Below are 17592 nucleotides of genomic sequence, written 5' to 3' on the forward strand. Positions count from 1 at the left end.
AGCGTGGAATGGAGGTGGGGATCAGGGAGGTCCTGGGACGTGACGGGAACTACCGTTTCTGGTTGGGAAGTGTCAGGTTGGGGTATTGCTTTACATTTATAACTATATGCCGGATGGGCGAGATCACAATTAATACATTTAGGGTTTTGTTTGTTGGTACAGTGTGTAGTAGGATGCTCTGGGCTAGCACAAGTGGCACATACCTCCTGCTGTACACAAGGCGCTCCAGGTGGATGATCATAGCGGTTGCACTTCCCACACCGAAACTTCTGGGGGGGTGGGCTGCGCGACGGTTCCACACGATGTCGACGGCCGTAGATAAGAGCGCCGTCCCGGAGCAGGGCGTCCAATGTGGGAGGATTCGGAGACAAGATCCTGATGAGGCTGGTGGGACCTTGGGCGTTCCTGATCCGAATAACTTTGTGTATCATGGAGTCGATGTTTTGAAGCTGTAGGAGCACGTCGTCATCCGAATAGTCCCTGTCGACACCGTAGGCGACGACAGAAAGAAGGGGCCTGGATCGGGCAGGGGGTTCAGGGCGTTGTGCCGGTCGTTGTTGAGGTAGCGCTTTTGCCTTGCAGTGAGGTCCGAACTGGTCCTGACCTATTTTGGAAGTAAAGTGAGCGTGGAATGATTTTGAAGTTTTGAGGTTGAATCCGTCTCGAGTTTTCTGGATCTCCAGGTTATATTCCGGCAGATTGGGGGTATAACGAGCAATAGTCGTATAAATAGTACGGGTATTAGCCTTGGTGATGTCAAGATTGGTAAGCTTGATAATGTAGAAGGGTGGGGGCTGGGAGGGGGCGACTGTCGGTTGAGTCGATAGGAAACTGCGATTGCGGATATATGGAGGTAAAGCTGGATTTTGAGCAACTTGGGCGTAGCTCCTGGCGTTGTCTGGCATGAAGGGTGAAGCAGACGATGAGCCAGGGAATTGATACGAAGGCGCCGGAGTGTCAAGTGGAGTAATGCCCAGACCAGATGGCTGTTGTACTGGGGAAGTACTGGCTGAAACACTTTGAAAGGAACTGGACCCAGTGTACGTTGAGCCGGAAGAGAATTCTGGTGGAGGCGAATTTGCACAGCGTTTCTTCGTGCGTCCAGGTTCCGTTGCAGGACTTTCCACTTCCTCACGGCGGCGACTGGTCTTGATCTTCTCAGCGTCCATGTCCCGTTCCGAGGGTGAAGGAGAAGTCGGTGGCGTCCGTTGACGAGTTGGTGACAGTGGTGGCTGCCGACTCATGTTGCTGGAAAGCCGTAGAGATGCCACGAAGTTTCTAGAAGGTTCTCGAAGAGCGTCCGGAAGAAGCGATGAATAGCTGCTCATGTACGCGCGGAAAGATATGCTGATCCATGGACCAAACTGTGTGGCCCCGCCGTGTTAGCAAATCAAGTTTGCTAACCTGCTAAAGGAGAAATGACTTCTCCATTTAAAAAATGCTCCCCCATTGGAGATACAATTTCAAAAAAGGCTTTCACAGCCGCAGATCTTAAAATCACAGGAATAGAACCAGCTTTTGGGTGGTTAGGCCGTGTGCATTATGCAGAGTTTCGTCCAGACGTGCCATTTGGACTCATCAGCTGGAATGGCACGCCCTTCCAGGACTCTGCTTAGCAGTGGCAGACCAAACTGTGTGGCCCCGCCGTGTTAGCAAATCAAGTTTGCTAACCTGCTAAAGGAGAAATGACTTCTCCGTTTAAAAAATGCTCCCCCATTGGAGATACAATTTCAAAAAAGGCTTTCACAGCCGCAGATCTTAAAATCACAGGAATAGAACCAGCTTTTGGGTGGTTAGGCCGTGTGCATTATGCAGAGTTTCGTCCAGACATGCCATTTGGACTCATCAGCTGGAATGGCACGCCCCTCCAGGACTCTGCTTAGCAGTGGCAGACCAAACTGTGTGGCCCCGCCGTGTTAGCAAATCAAGTTTGTACAACATGTCTACTTTCCTTAGTTTATTGATCATGCCACACCATTCTTTCATGGCTAAGAAAACATAAAATTTTAAATGTAGAAAAGGGAATTATCATCTGGCTAAGGTTGGTTGATGACATTTTTGCAGTTATTGATAAACAGATCAATAGCAGCGCTAGTTTATTAGATCAAATTAATAGTTTAGACCCTTTCATAAATTTCACATTAGAAACTGAGAACAATAAAAAACTAAATTTCCGGATCTAACCATTGAAAGAAAAGAAGAAAATTTATCCTTTTCACTCTTTAGAAAACTGACCCAAACCATAAGTACCATACAAAAAGATTCATACCATCTTGAAGCACATTAAAAAAGTTCCTTTTTAAGCATGTTAAATAGAACCTTTAACATCCCCTTCATGGTTCATAGTGTGGGTTACTGTAGTCACGCCCTAGTTCGTGAACCATAGGCAATGGCTGAGTGGCCTAGTAAGTGGTCCTGACAGTCAGGATACCAGTTGCTATGGAATGCGAGTGGGCATCTCGGACATATTCTGAGTCATGGCCCTCATTGTGCTCAGGTGGCTAGAACTAGACAATTCACCGGTGGTCCATAACCTGTTAGAGGAGAAATCCTCACTTGGACTATGTGCAAGTAGGGTAGCATCCTGCTTCATGAATTTACCTAGCTCAGAACATTTTAAGCAAGCCTTGGACCTATGGGAGTAACGGAGTCCCACTCCCATTTGACAGGCGAGGGACTCCTTGGAAATAACTTGGCGAACGAAATGGAATTCGATGGGTAGCTATCAATATTAATGGGGCTTATGGAAGAAAGAAAGTAGGACTGGCTGAGTCAGCAAAGAGGATGCATCTGGATGTGCTAGGAGTAAGCTGGAGTAATTAGGACTAGAATTGTCTCCGTGTATTCACCATGTGAGGGTGCAGATCAGGATGAAGTTGATAAGTTTTATGAAGCATTGAGTGACATCATGGTCAGGGTCAACAGCAAGGATAGAATAGTGCTAATGGGTGATTTCAATGTGAGAGTTGGGAATAGAACTGAAGGATACGAAAGGGTGATTGGTAAATGTGGAGAAGATATGGAAGCTAATGGGAATGGGAAGCGTTCGATGGACTTCTGTGCTAGTATGGATTTAGCAGTTACGAATACATTCTTCAAGCATAAGGCTATTCACCGCTACATATGGTAGGCTAGGAGTACCAGATCCATAATAGACTATATCTTAACCGACTTCAAATTCAGGAAATCTGTTACGAATGTACGAGTTTTCCGAGGATTTTTGATGATACTGACCACTGTTTGATCTGTAGTGAACTACGTATCTCTAGGCCTAGGGTAGAGAAAATTAAATCTGTCTGCAAACGAATAAGAGTAGAAAATCTCCAGGATGAGGAAATTAGACAGAAGTACATGGATATGATTAGTGAGAAATTTTGAACAGTGGACAGTGAGCAGATTCAGGATATAGAAAGTGAATGGGTGGCATACAGGGATGCTGTAGTAGAAACAGCAAGGGATTGGCTAAGAACAACTGTGTATAAAGATGGGAAGAGGCAGACATCTTGGTGGAATGATGAAGTGAGAGCAGCTTGTAAACGTAAAAAGAAGGCTTATCAGAAATGGCTCCAAACAAGGGCCGAGACAGGCAGGGAATTGTACGTAGATGAAAGAAACAGAGCGAAACAAATAGTTGTTGAATCCAAAAAGAAGTCGTGGGAAGATTTTGGTAATAACCTGGAAAGGCTACGTCAAGCAGCAGGGAAACCTTTCTGGACAGTAATAAAAAATCTTAGAAAGGGAGGGAAAAAGGAAATGAACAGTGTATTGAGTAATTCAGGTGAACTCCTAATAGATCACTGGAGAGGTGAAGGAAATATTTTGAACATCTTCTCAATGTAAAAGGAAATCATCCCGGTGGTGCTGCAAACAGCCAAGCTCATGAGGAGGAGGAAAATGATGTTGGTGAAATTATGCTTGAGGAAGTGGAAAGGATGGTAAATAAACTCCATTGTCATAAGGCAGCAGGAATAGATAAAATTAGACCTGAAATGGTGAAGTATAGTGGGAAGGCAGGGATGAAATGGCTTCATAGAGTAGTAAAATTAGCATGGAGTGTTGGTAAGGTACCTTCAGATTGGACAAAAGCAGTAATTGCACCTATCTATAAGCAAGGGAAGAGGAAGGATTGCAACAACTATCGAGGTATCTCATTGATTAGTATACCAGGCAAAGTATTCACTGGCATCTTGGAAGGGAAGGTGCAATCAGTCGTTGAGAGGAAGTTGGATGAAAACCAGTGTGGTTTCAGACCACAGAGAGGCTGTCAGAATCAGATTTTCAGTATGTGCCAGGTAATTGAAAAATGCTACGAGAGGAATAGGCAGTTGTGCTTATGTTTCGTAGATCTAGAGAAAGCATATGACAGGGTACCGAGGGAAAAGATGTTTGCTATACTGGGGGACTATGGAATTAAAGGTAGATTGTTATAATCAATCAAAGGCATTTATGTTGACAGTTGGGCTTCAGTGAGAATTGATAGTAGAATGAGTTCTTGGTTCAGGGTACTTACAGGGGTTAGACAAGGCTGTAATCTTTCACCTTTGCTGTTCGTAGTTTACATGGATCATCTGCTGAAAGGTATAAAATGGCAGTCTGCTGAAAGCCTGCAGTCTAATAACTTGGAACTTGAAAATAGTTGCAATGATTATGGTATGAAAATTAGCCTCTCAAAGACTATATTGATGTCAGATTGGTGATACAAAGCTAGAACAGGTCGATAATTTCAAGTATTTAGGTTGTGTGTTATCCCAGGATGGTAATATAGTAAGTGAGATTGAATCAAGGTGTCTTTAAGCTAATGCAGTGAGCTTGCAGTTGTGATCAGCAGTATTCTGTAAGAAGGAAGTCAGCTCCCAGACGAAACTATCTTTACGTCGGTCTGTTTTCAGACCAACTTTGCTTGACGGGAGCGAAAGCTGAGTGGACTCAGGATATCTTATTCATAAGTTAGAAGTAACAGACATGAAAGTAGCAAGAATGATTGCTGGTACAAACAGGTGGGAATAATGGCAGGAGGGTACTCGGAATGAGGAGATAAAGGCTAATTTAGGAATGAACTCGATGGATGAAGCTGTATGCATAGACCGGCTTCAGTGGTGGGGTCATGTGAGGCGAATGGAGGAGGATAGGTTACCTAGGAGAATAATGGACTCTGTTATGGCGGGTAAGAGAAGTAGAGGTAGACCTAGACGACGATGGTTAGACTTGGTTTCTAACGATTTAAGGATAAGAGGTATAGATCTAAATGAGGCCACAACACTAGTTGCAAATTGAGGATTGTGGCGATGTTTAGTAAATTCACAGAGGCTTGCAGACTGAACGCTGAAAGGACATGAAGCAAGAACATGAGCAAGGATTTCAGGCTTGCTGCAATGTCTGCAGCAGATTGCGTCCATGTAGGGTTCGAACAGGAATAGCATTATGCTGCAACTTCAATGCATTTTTCCACTCAGAACCTTAATTGTTGTAATTTATAGTCATTTCATTTTAGTATTGTATTGAATGGGGGATGTTTTACTTTAAAAAAAACTAACAATGAAAATAATATTCAGGAAACAAACACTTAACTTATTACATAAACCAACAACAACTAACACAGCTAACCCCAAATAATACGAGAGTTGGGGCAAAAGTCATGGCAACTATTGTTTTTTTCTTGAAGCTACCAGACCGGTTGGAAAATGTGACATATACAGACAAAAGGATAATGTGTTAACTACATGTGTGGACAGTGAATAGCACTGAAATATCATAACACACTAATTTATTACGGTAGTATACAGGACAATATGGCCTTCCCGGTGCAAAAGAATGACAATACAGTACACATAAAGTTGACATGACAAACCTGGGCCTAAAGACCCTCAAAGTAGTCCTCTGCTACTGACACCATACGCTGCCAACGATGTGGGAGGTGCTGAATACCATCTGCCTCAGCATTTGCCGCACCATGTGTGAATCGGGTCACCTGTTGGCGCACAGCATTAGCAGTGTCCTCTCATGTTGCAGACCGCCTACCACGTAGTGGTTCCTTAATCTTTCGAATGAGATCAATGCCACAAGGCGAAATGTCGGGAGAGTACGGTGGGTGCTCCAATTCTTCTCATCCCCAAACGTCGCAGTAGCTGCCCTACACACTTTACTTTATGTAGTTTTGCATTGTCGTGCATGATTATTGCACTGTTCACAAAATCCAGACGTTTCTCCCAAACACCACGTCGTACCTGTCACACCAGGAAGTCCCTGTAGTACTGTGCAGTCACTGTTCTGCCATGTGGAACAAAGTGACAAACAGTGACACCCCTGACATCATACGCGACGATCACCATCAATTTGACTGGGGAAGGATTCTGACGGACCTTCTGCCTCCTTGGTGATCCAGCATGTCGCCACTCTGCGGACTGACGTTTCAGTTCTGGTTCGTACGCCCTGGTCCAAAATTCATCGATGGTGATTATTCGTGACAAGAATTGATCGCTGTCCTGTTGCCAGTGTGCAAGGTGGTCGAGCATATTGCATAAGCACCCACCTTTGAACTTCCGTCAGTGCATGCGGTACCCACTGCGATGCGATATTGCACAGTTGCAGCTCATTACGCAATATTTTGTGGACGGTGCGTTTCTTGATGCCACTTGCCCTCTCTAACTCCAGTAGCGTCCATCATCTGTCTTCATCCAGGAGCTGCTCGATGACGGCACGTGCCACATTGGTCCGCATACTGACAGGTCGTCCCGAACTTTGCTAATCACTGGTTGACACACATCCTTGCTGAAACTTTCCTACCCACCGTGTTACTGTACGGTATGGTAGGGCATTATTCCCAAGGGCTTCCACTAATTCACTGTGACATTCCATCACATTTCTTCCTTGGAGAATGGCTATTTTGATGTAAGTGCACTGCTCAACACGGGTTACTTCCATCTCGCATGACACTCATTAACTGACTGATTTCACAGCCCCCACTGCACTACTACCAGCTATCATAGAACCATCTGTTGTTCTGCATACACACTATGCCTTTAGAACTTCCACATGACACATATATGTTTGTGATCCGTTTACATATCTACAAGAAAAAGTAGTTGCCATGACTTTTGCCCCAATCCTCGTATCACAAAAGTGACTGAGAGCAAGCCAACCCATGTGGTGATAGCATCCTTAAACGTGGCATCTCTGTTATCATTGCCATAGCAACAGATCATTTTTGAGCAGCGTTAGTCAACTTTTTCTCGCCGGTGGCGCTAAACATCAGACTTCAACTCTCGTGGGCCTAACTATATACGCTGCCTGGCTGCTGATGCAGCTTGACACGGCCCGACTGGATCACGTCCGCTGCTTCGCTTCTCCCTACCTCTCCGCCACACCCCAATACTCCCACAGCACTTTTATTTTTACGACTATTTATGTGTTCAGTTTTGTCATTCAGACTTGCACTGGGCACATGCAGTTTATACCTTAGCATTCTATTTCCTCCCACAAATATTCCTACCCAATTTCAACCGGATCCGAGTGTAACACATGTACATTTTGCCTTGTTAGTTTCTCAATATCTATTTTGACAATTTATAATACAACAGTATATACATAATGATATAGAATATATTTCTGAATAAAATTCTATAAAATAATTACTTTGAATGAGAAAAATATAAGCAATATAAATTCAAACATGTCACTAGTAAAAACAAGATAATTTTATTCACCGATAAAATTTGTGCATATTTATTGATGCAAGGCAGAATAGTTTTAGATTTGTCACATACAACAGTTGGATATGTTTATCTTAAATAGAGTCTGAAGTATAGTGTAATTCTTTACATTCAACTTTTCCATTATTTTCCCCTAATTTACCAATTTTAATTTCAGAATGTTAATGAAGGTGCTCAGACTACTTTATATCTGGCTGTATCTGAAGAAGTCGAAGGAGTTTCTGGAAAATACTTTGTTGATTGCAAGGTAAGATTAGTTGGTTAGTTTCTTGATTTTCTTTACGAATTCATTTCAAATATTGTTGAATTTACCAAGATAGAATCAGGAATAACAATACAGTAAATTTGTAGTATTTTTCAAAAAGTAAGCAGGTTTCTTAACAAACACTCATAAATATATGGACCATGCTTGTTTTATGGAAGTTTAATTCAAGGAGCCACCTAGAGAGTAAGAAAGAATAAATTTTGACAAGTTTCATAATCAATTGAAGGGGGAAAAGTTAACATTTTATGTACATAATATAGTCAGAAGTAAACTGAGCATTTGTGATAATATTTATTACACACAACAAGCAAGTTTTTATAGAACATCACATTCAGATTTAGCACCTTGACAGTGACATTTCTATTAGCATACATACCCCTTATCTACAAGGAAATTTTGATGAAATCTTTTGGTACAGGTGATTTGAATGACTTTACCTCTTCTGCAACAGTGAACCTGTCCCCCTTGGCCATTTATTTAGGGTTTGGAAACAATTGTAAATTAAGCTGCATCCTTCAAGATCCTTTTTAACCTCAAGATCTAATATATTGACTTCAAAGCTTTCAGCAGAAGTGCTCAAGACCGTTACATTGCTTACGATCTCCACCAAAAAAATTATCTTCATGGAAAGTGTTATATTTTACTTGTATCCTTCAGTTCTTTTAATACTCACAGCAAGAGTGTAAAAACTATATGAACTTCAATTGACCACTTCTTCATGAAAGTGTTATATGTGTTACAGTTATCCTTTAATGTTTTTTTTTTTTTGGTGTGTGTGTGTTGATAATTGTATACTTCTTGCCCTGTTTTTTCAGTCGGTTGATCATAGCACCAAAAATGTGTCAAAACTGGTCCCAAATTAAACATGTTGTAATATAAGTTTCTGCAACTGGATATCAGTGTATTGAATAGGTGGAACCTCTCTCTTTTTAACATTTTGGAAGCAAGTGGTAATCTAAACTGAACACTTGTGATAATACAGTATTTATTACACACAGCATGCAAACTTTTACAGAATATCACATTCAAATTTAGCACTTTGACATTGACATACTTTTATTAGTGTACATACCCCTTATTTACAAGCAAATGTTGATGAAAACTTTTAGTACAGATGTTTTGAATGACTTTACCTCTTCTGCAACAGTGAACCTGTCGCCCTTGAACATGTATTTAAGGTTTGGAAACAGGTGGTAATCTACCATTAGCCAGTGCTCCTTTGCCTCATTAATCATTTATTAATATCTTTGGAACAATATTGTGGCATTTGCAATTAAATGGCATGTATGGAAGGAAGACGTTCTAGATCATATGTAGTCTTGACAGAGTTTTACACCAATTCTAATCATAATGTCTTGAAGTTACATGTAATACATATCACAAATGCTCAGTTTAGATTACCACCTGTTTCCAAACCTTAAATATACTGTATATTCAAGGTGGACAGGTTCACTGTTGCAGAAGAGGCAAAGTTATTCAAAACACCTGTACTAAAATGTTTCATTAAAACTTGCCTGTAGATAAGGGGTATATATGCTAATAGAAGTGTGTCACTGCCATGGTGCTAAATTTGAACGTGATGTTCTATAAAAGCTTGCATGTTGTGTGTAATAAATATGATCACAAATGCTCAGTTTAGATTACCACTTGTTTCCAAACCTTAAATATATGTTCAAGTGGGACAGGGTAAACAAAAAATGCCACACGTGGAGGTCAGCATGCAGTTCCTCGTCGAAATTTACGACAAAAGTTTATCTTGCAAAACCTAGTACCACCAGTAGGCTTGATAGAAATGCGAGTTAAGAAACGAGGCTCTGGCAATGCTGTAAGGGCGTGCAGTGTGGCCAAGCAAAGGTCGCATGAACTCGGCGCTTTGCCAGAGCTGTCTCATTAGCTCAGTGAGGCGAGGTAATGCCATAAATGCTGGTTGTGCAGATGTGCCGATGTTCAAATCACGTTCGCGCCAATTTTTTTTTTTCAGTTATGTATCAAATTGTATCCAGTGTACACCTCCACTATGCAATACACTATGTTCTGTCTTACCGTTATAGTTACCTTTATTTAAACATTCAAACATAACGAACTTCTTACAGATGTAAACGACCACTTTGTTTCATCCATGGCACAAATAAAGCCAATACGTAGAACATAATAGTGGATACAGTAACATCGTCTCTGTCCAATGCGGTACAAGGAAACGCAAAACGTATGGTAGGTAGGCTACACTGGATTGCCCATTATGCTACGCACAATAATTCCATAGTGTACTGTGACGTCCAGTCTTATCTTCACAGAGCTGGTACGTACACTTATGAGCAACATTCACTTCACAGCAGATGTTCAAAGCGACCACCTTGCATTTGCAAACACTTCACCACTCGCTGGAGCATGCTTTGCCGGACCCTACACAATACACCTGCATCCACCATTGCCGATGCAGCATAAACGCAAGCTATTAGGTCTTGTACATCAATTGGTGGAGTACTATAAACATGTTCCTTTAAGTGTCCCCACAAATAAAAATCTAGTGGATTAAGGTCCGGGAACATGGAGGCCAGAACATTGGACCTCCACGACCAATCCATTTCCCTGGAAACACTTCATTTAACCAGTTACGCACAGTCATTCCAAAGTATGGTGGTGCACCATCAAGCTGAAACCATAGCTGTCGCCGAACACCAAGTGGAACATTGCCCAGAAATGTATGATAGCGGGGCGCATTCAACTTGTCCAGGAATAGGTAAGGGCCTAAAAGCACTCCTCCCATGATTCCAACCCACAGGTTTATGCCAAAGCGTGCCTGAAAGCCATGTTCACGGGTAACGTGTGGGTTGTAGTCAGACCAATAATGGCTTTTGTGATGGTTGAAAATACCTTCCCGAGTGAAGCTACATTTGTCACTCCATATCACATTCTTTATGAAATGTTCGTTATCTTCAACTTGTTGCAAAAGCCATTCACAGAACTGTACTCGTTGAATGCGGTCTTCTGGCCACTGGTGTTGACTTAACGTGTAATGATATGGATGCAGTTTTTCGTCATGCAACACGTCAACAACCAGTGTTTAAGATACCTGGAACTGCCTTGCAATATCACGGGTACTTTGCTGAGGTGAATGGTGAACGGCTTCAAGAATGTCATTTTCTGTTTGTGGAGTATATCTAGTCCTTGGATGACCTCTGTCCACAACTTGTGGACGAAGATTACCGGTTTCCCGCAGGCGTTGCTCAAGGCGACGAAAAGCATTCTTATCGGGATGGCGCCTTTGAGGGTACCGTGCTGCATACTCACGAGCAACAGCAGAAGCTTGGCTGTTAGATGCACCCAACACTAAAAGCATATCGACGTATTCACCGCTTGTGTACTCCATCAGGAAGCTGCCCTATTTGCACTTGACAGGACCAGTTATGGTTGTGCACTGCGTGGTTAGTCGACTCATGCATGAATGGATCACACTGTCATGTGTTCGACTATTGTCATGTGACAACAGGATGTCATGCTTACAAACACAGTTACACGATGGAAACTAGGGACTTGATGTCACATACACAAAAGAAAAAAATACAACCTGACGTAGATTCGAGCCGTAGCTGCATGGTGTATGTGGGTTTGATAACCCAGCAGTCTACTCAGTGAGCTGCGACGGCGGGTACGGTAGAGCGGGATGATGCACGTTTCTCTATTACATTCCGATGTGCTGCAGGATGTGACAGTGTTGCCAGCTTCTCGTTTTCGACTTGTTTTCTAACAGCACCAGATCTGATTTGGCTATAGAAACTTTTGTCTTGCAATGGGATGAGGAATCGCATGCCGACCTCAAAGTGCGGCATTTTTTGTTCAACCTGTGAGATCAAGGGGTACAGGTTCACTGTTGCAGGAGAGGTAAAGTCACTCAAAACACCTGTACTAAGAAGCAGGTCTACTGTAATGCGGATGGTTTCCATGGAAACATGAACATCTTTGAATTTCTTATGCCACTCCTAACCTAAATTTATATTCAGTCTCCTGACCCAAAGTACGTCCGATACATATATGTATCTGATATCCGATACAAAGTATCTTCCTCCAGTTCAACCAGCCAGTGTTTATCCTATGTGTCACTTCCAAGTCTAAATTCCCATCCCTTTATCCACTGTAGAACCAAGGTACTTAAATTCCTCCACTCTGTCCAATAATACTTCATCCCCAATTTAGATTGATCACTCTCCCCATCCTTCAAAACGTACACTGTTTACTTTCTATTTATCTTCAATATTCTCTCATCCAACATTGTACACCACGATTCCAACTTTCACTCTAACTCATCCCTGTTTGTACTGCACAATATTAAATGATCAGCAAACAGCACAATGTGCTTGATATCTGATCCTTTCACTTAAGACATCCATCGCAAGGACAAAGAGGTATGAGCTTGATGAAGATCTCTGGTGCAATCCCACTCCTACAGCCATCCAGTCTGACAGTCACATACAAGTCCGAACCCGTCGTCCACACCCCTTCATATATGTTTTGCACCAAGCGTGCATAGATTCCCGGTACACTTCATTCGCTCATCTCCTCCCAACTTCCTGCCAAGGTACCCTGTCATATGCTTTCTCCAGGTTAATAATACTGAGTGCAGTTCTTTCTGTTTCTCTTAAAACTTCTCCATAACCTGTCAAAGTACAAAGACTGTGTCCACATTTCCCTTACCAGGCATGAATCCAAACTGTTCATCTCCTATTGTTGTTTCTTCCTTTAGCCTTTTATTGATGATTTGTTCCCATAGTTTCATTAAATGTGACATTAATTTTATCCCCCTGTAAATACTGCATTACTGAATGTATCCTTTCTATTTGTAGATAGGCACTGGGTACATTATCTTCTCTATAAATCTGCTACATCAGATCCCACAATATATCAGTACCTTCCTCATCGAGACAATTCCACACTTCAATGGAAATATCATCAGGGCCAGTTGCTTTTCCTATCTTCATTTTGCTTAGTGCTGCTACAATTTCTTGCCTGCTAATAACGTCCGTCACTCCTTGATTTTGTACACCTTCTTCAAGGATGGTTCATGGGTTCTCTTAATTAAGCTGATGCTCATGGGAGTTCTTTCATTGTTTCCTAATATCATCTTCACCGGGCGAGCTGGCCATGCGATTAGGGGCGCGCAGCTGTGAGCTTGCATCCGGGAGATAGTGGGTTCAATTCCCACTGTTAGCAGCCCTGAAGATGGTTTTCTGTGGTTTCCCATTTTCATACCAGGCAAATGCTAGGGCTGTACCTTAATTGAGGCCACGGTCTTCCTTCCCACCCCTAGCTCTTTCCTATCCCATCATCGCCATAAGACCTGTGTCAGTGCGACTTAAAGCAACTAGCAAAAATATATATATATGGTATATCATCTTCACTTTTCAATACAATGCAATACAATACTCTCTTTGCCTAGCTATCCTGTAAATCTTCTTCAGATATTGTTTAGTGTCCAGTTCTTTGTACACTCTATCTAATGCTGCTGCTTGTGCCTTTCCTACTGCCCTCTTAGCCTTCTTACTTGCTAATTTGTGCAGTGCTTTATCCTCATTATGCTTTGAAATGTTCCATTTCTTTCTTAGCTTACTTCGTTCCACCACCAACCTTCCTTATTCACTGGAATCCCTTTTTTCTGATGTTTTGCCCGTAACTTCTTCTGATTGAGTGAGTGGCTACATGGTTTGGGTCACATGTAACTGTCAGCTTGCATTCAGGAGATAATGGGTTTGAACCCCACTGTCGGCAGTCCTGAAGATGTTTTTTCGTGGTTTCCCTTTCCACACCAGGCAAATACTCAGGCTGTACCTTAATCTAGGCCACAGTTGATTCCTTCTTACTTCTAGCCCTTTCCTATCCCATCATCACCATAAGATCTATCTGTGCTGATGCAACGTAAAGCAAATTGTAAAAAAAAAAAAATAAAAAAAAAAAAACACTCTTTTGCTACTTTTCTAAACACGTCACTATTTATATCCCACCACTTTGCACACCTTCTATTTTTACTATCCTCTCAAGGGGTTTTGTTTTGAATTAACTTTCCACACTTGGATCTTTAAGTTTCCACCACTTCATTTCTTCATGTCTCCTTCTGGAGTCTTCTTTTACCAGTTCAAAACTTGCAATCCATCACCAAGACTCTGTGTTGCATCCCGACTTCTTTACCATCAATGACTTAACAGTTTCAGACCTTCTTTAGAAGTTGTCTTCTAGACATTAAAAAGTCTATCTGACTTGTGATCCTTCCGCTTTTATACATCACCAGAAGTTAGTCACTTTAAAAAAAAGTGTTGCATAAAACCTTCTCATATTCCAAAGGAAACTCCACCACCCTTTCCCATTTAGCATTCTTCTGTCCAAACACCCATCCACCATTCACTCATCCTACATCATCATTCCTTTCCCTGCCAACGTGGCCTTTCAGATCACCACCTAAGATCACCAATTTCCTGCTCCAGCTTCACTCAGAAAAAATTCTTCTCTTCCCCTTTGTATCCTGGTTGTGGGGCATAAGCACGTACTATGTTCATTATTTCCTTCATTTCTACTTTAATGTAGATTATCTTATCACATCTGCTGTGGATATATATATTTTTCTTGCTATTTGTTTTACGTCGCACCAACACAGATAGATCTTATGGCGACGATGGGATAGGAAAGGGCTAGGAGTGGGAAGGATGTGGCCATGGCCTTAATTAAGGTACAGCCCCAGCATTTGCCTGGTGTGAAAATGGGAAACCACAAAAAACCATCTTCAGGGATCCGGACAGTGGGGTTTGAACCTACTATCTCCCAGATGCAAACTCACAGCTTCACGCCCCTAACCGCATGGCCAACTCGCACTCTAGAACTGTGGATATTAATAACATTTGATTTCAATTCCCTGTGTAGTGCAATTCCTACTCAATTTCTGTTCCTTCTATCAGTACCACTGTGAAACAATTTATACCCGTCAACAAGTTCTCTAGCTTTCTGTCGGTTTTTATATCAATGTCTTGCACATTATCTACACCCTATCTATGAGGATTGGGGCAAAGTCATGGCAACTATTTTTTTTCTTGTATATGTGAACGGATCACAAACGTATATGTGTCATGTGGAAGTTCTGCAGGCATAGTGTGTATGCAGAACAGCAGATGGCTCTGTGATAGCTGGCAGTAACACAGCGAGGGCTGTGAAATCAGTCAGTTGGTGAGTGTCGTGCGAGATGGAAGTAGCCTGTGTTGAGCAGCGCACTTACATCAAAATAGCCGTTCTCCGAGGGAGAAATGCAATGGAATGTCACAGTGAATTAGTGCAAGCCCTTGGGAATAATACCCTACCATACCGTACAGTAGCATGGTGGGTAGGAATGTTTCAGCAAGGATGTGTGTCAACCAGTGATGAGCAACGTTCATGACGACCTGTCACTGTGCGAACTGACGTGGCACGTGCTGTCATCAAGCAGCTCCTGGATGAAGACAGATGATGGACGCTACTGGAGTTGGAGAGGGCAAGTGGCATTGAGAAACGCACCGTCCACAAAATATTGCATAATGAGCTGCAACTGCGCAAAATCGCATCGTGGTTGGTACCGCATGCACTGACGGAAGTTCAAAAGTGGGTGCGCTTTGCATTATGCTCTGACCACCTTGCACGCTGGCAACAGGACAGCGATCAATTCTTGTCACGAATAATCACCATCGATGAATTTTGGGCCAAGGCATACGATCTAGAACTGAAACGTCAGTCCGCAGAGTGGCGACATGCTGGATCACCAAGGAGGCAGAAGGTCCATCAGAATCCTTCTCCAGTCAAATTGATAGTGATCATCATGTATGACATCAGAGGTGTCATTGTTTGCCACTTTGTTCCACATGGCAGAACAGTGATCGTACAGTACTACAGGGACTTCCTGATGTGACAGGTACGACGTGGCGTTCGGGAGAAACGTCCGGACCTTGTGGACATTGCAATAATCCTGCATGACAATGCAAAACCTCATAAAGCAGAGTGTGTAGGGCAGCTACTCCGATGTTGGGGATGGGAAGAATTGGAGCACCCACCGTACTCTCCCGACATTTCGCCTTGTGACTTTGATCTCAATCGAAAGATTAAGGAACCACTGCGTGGTAGGCAGTTTGCAACACGAGAGGACATTGCTAATGCTGTGCGCCAACAGGTGACCCGATTCACATATGGTGCGGCAAACGCTGAGGCTGATGGTATTCAGCACCTCCCACATCGTTGGCAGCGTGTGGTGTCAGTAGCAGGGGACTACTTTGAGGGTCTTTAGGCCCAGGTTTGTCATGTCAACTTTATGTGTCGTGTGCTGTCATTCTTTTGCACCGGGAAGGCCATATTGCCCTGTATACTACCATAATAAATTAGTGTGTTACGATATTTCAGTGCTATTCATTGTCCACACATGTAGTTAACACCTTGTCCTTTCATCTGTATATGTCACATTTTCCAACCAGACTGGTAGCTTCAAGAAAAAAAAAAAAATAGTTGCCATGACTTTTGACCCCAACCCCTCATATTATACTTAGATTATGTTCAGTGAGTATCATGCATGTCACATCACATATGCTTTTCTGATGACTGTTCATAAAAGCTACAAAAAGAGAGCATAAAATAATTTAATAGAAAATCTCTCTACTTATTAATGTGTGTCCTAAGTCACAACATGCCTAGGGAGACTGTGAACAAAATATTTCTTATAAGTTTTTGAATGTAACATTTACAATTTATTGGCAAAAATTTTTCATAATTAAATCATAAATTGAAGTCAAAATATTTAGATTCATTTTGATATAACTAACCTTGTAAGTCCTAAACTTTCAAAAAAGTTGAAATAATATCATTATCCCAAAGTCTTTCTGCTCTCCCCTATAAATCTCACAATAATTTTAACAGTTTAATTTTTCATGTGATTTTTGTGATCTTCTAGGAAGCTTCAACAAGGAGAACTGCTCAGGATATTCAACTGGCTAAAAAGCTGTGGGAGAAGAGTGAGGAATTGGTCAAGTTGCAACCCTCAGAGAAGCTGTATTTATAATGAATTTGAGCTTGGATTTCAAGTACCAGAAAAATGTATATACAATAAAATGTATTGCTCTGTTTTTTCTTCTTGTCATATTCCTGTAAGTTATAAAGTGTTCAATTTTTCTAGTAACCTACAGTGACTGCACAGTTTGACATATTAATAAACACAAAATAACAAGAAAAATTTTGAGAGTAATATATTGTCTTAATTCATTTACTTTCTCTCTTATAAGATTTTTTTGGACATAGATCTGAGATGAAAACTATGAATCCTATTATTGGATTTTCAGTATTAATTCTTGTTTCAAGATTGATATTGCTGTAGTTGAAAATCAATTATTTACCATTTACAGGATCACAAGCAGAAAACTGTCAAACTATGATTAATGAATTTGCTCTGTAGTTAAAGGGTAATTGAGATATAATCATTTCACTCTCATTTGTTTATCCAGAAGATCAATGTAGTTGTATTTTTTTGTTTTGTTTATGTTTAATATCAGCATAATATATTCTGTAATTTCAGACATTGATATAGAAGACTGATCCAAATTTTGTGCTATGGTACAGTCTTGGACC

At 41.7% G+C, this 17592-nt stretch overlaps 1 protein-coding gene across 1 annotated transcript in view; it reads left to right on the plus strand.

Moving 5' to 3' along the window:
- Window positions 1–17171, plus strand: part of LOC136867262 (retinol dehydrogenase 11) — a 133726-nt gene extending 116555 nt beyond the window's left edge. Inside the window, exons 6-7 of the mRNA XM_067144405.2 lie at window positions 7867–7956; window positions 16922–17171. Coding sequence (XP_067000506.2) covers window positions 7867–7956; window positions 16922–17029 — 198 coding nt within the window. The 3' untranslated portion in view covers window positions 17030–17171. The remainder of the gene's footprint in view (window positions 1–7866; window positions 7957–16921) is intronic.
- The last annotated feature ends 421 nt before the right edge of the window (window positions 17172–17592 follow it).

The sequence above is a fragment of the Anabrus simplex genome, chromosome 3 (genome assembly GCF_040414725.1).
Source record: "Anabrus simplex isolate iqAnaSimp1 chromosome 3, ASM4041472v1, whole genome shotgun sequence".
Classification (NCBI taxonomy): domain Eukaryota; kingdom Metazoa; phylum Arthropoda; class Insecta; order Orthoptera; family Tettigoniidae; genus Anabrus; species Anabrus simplex.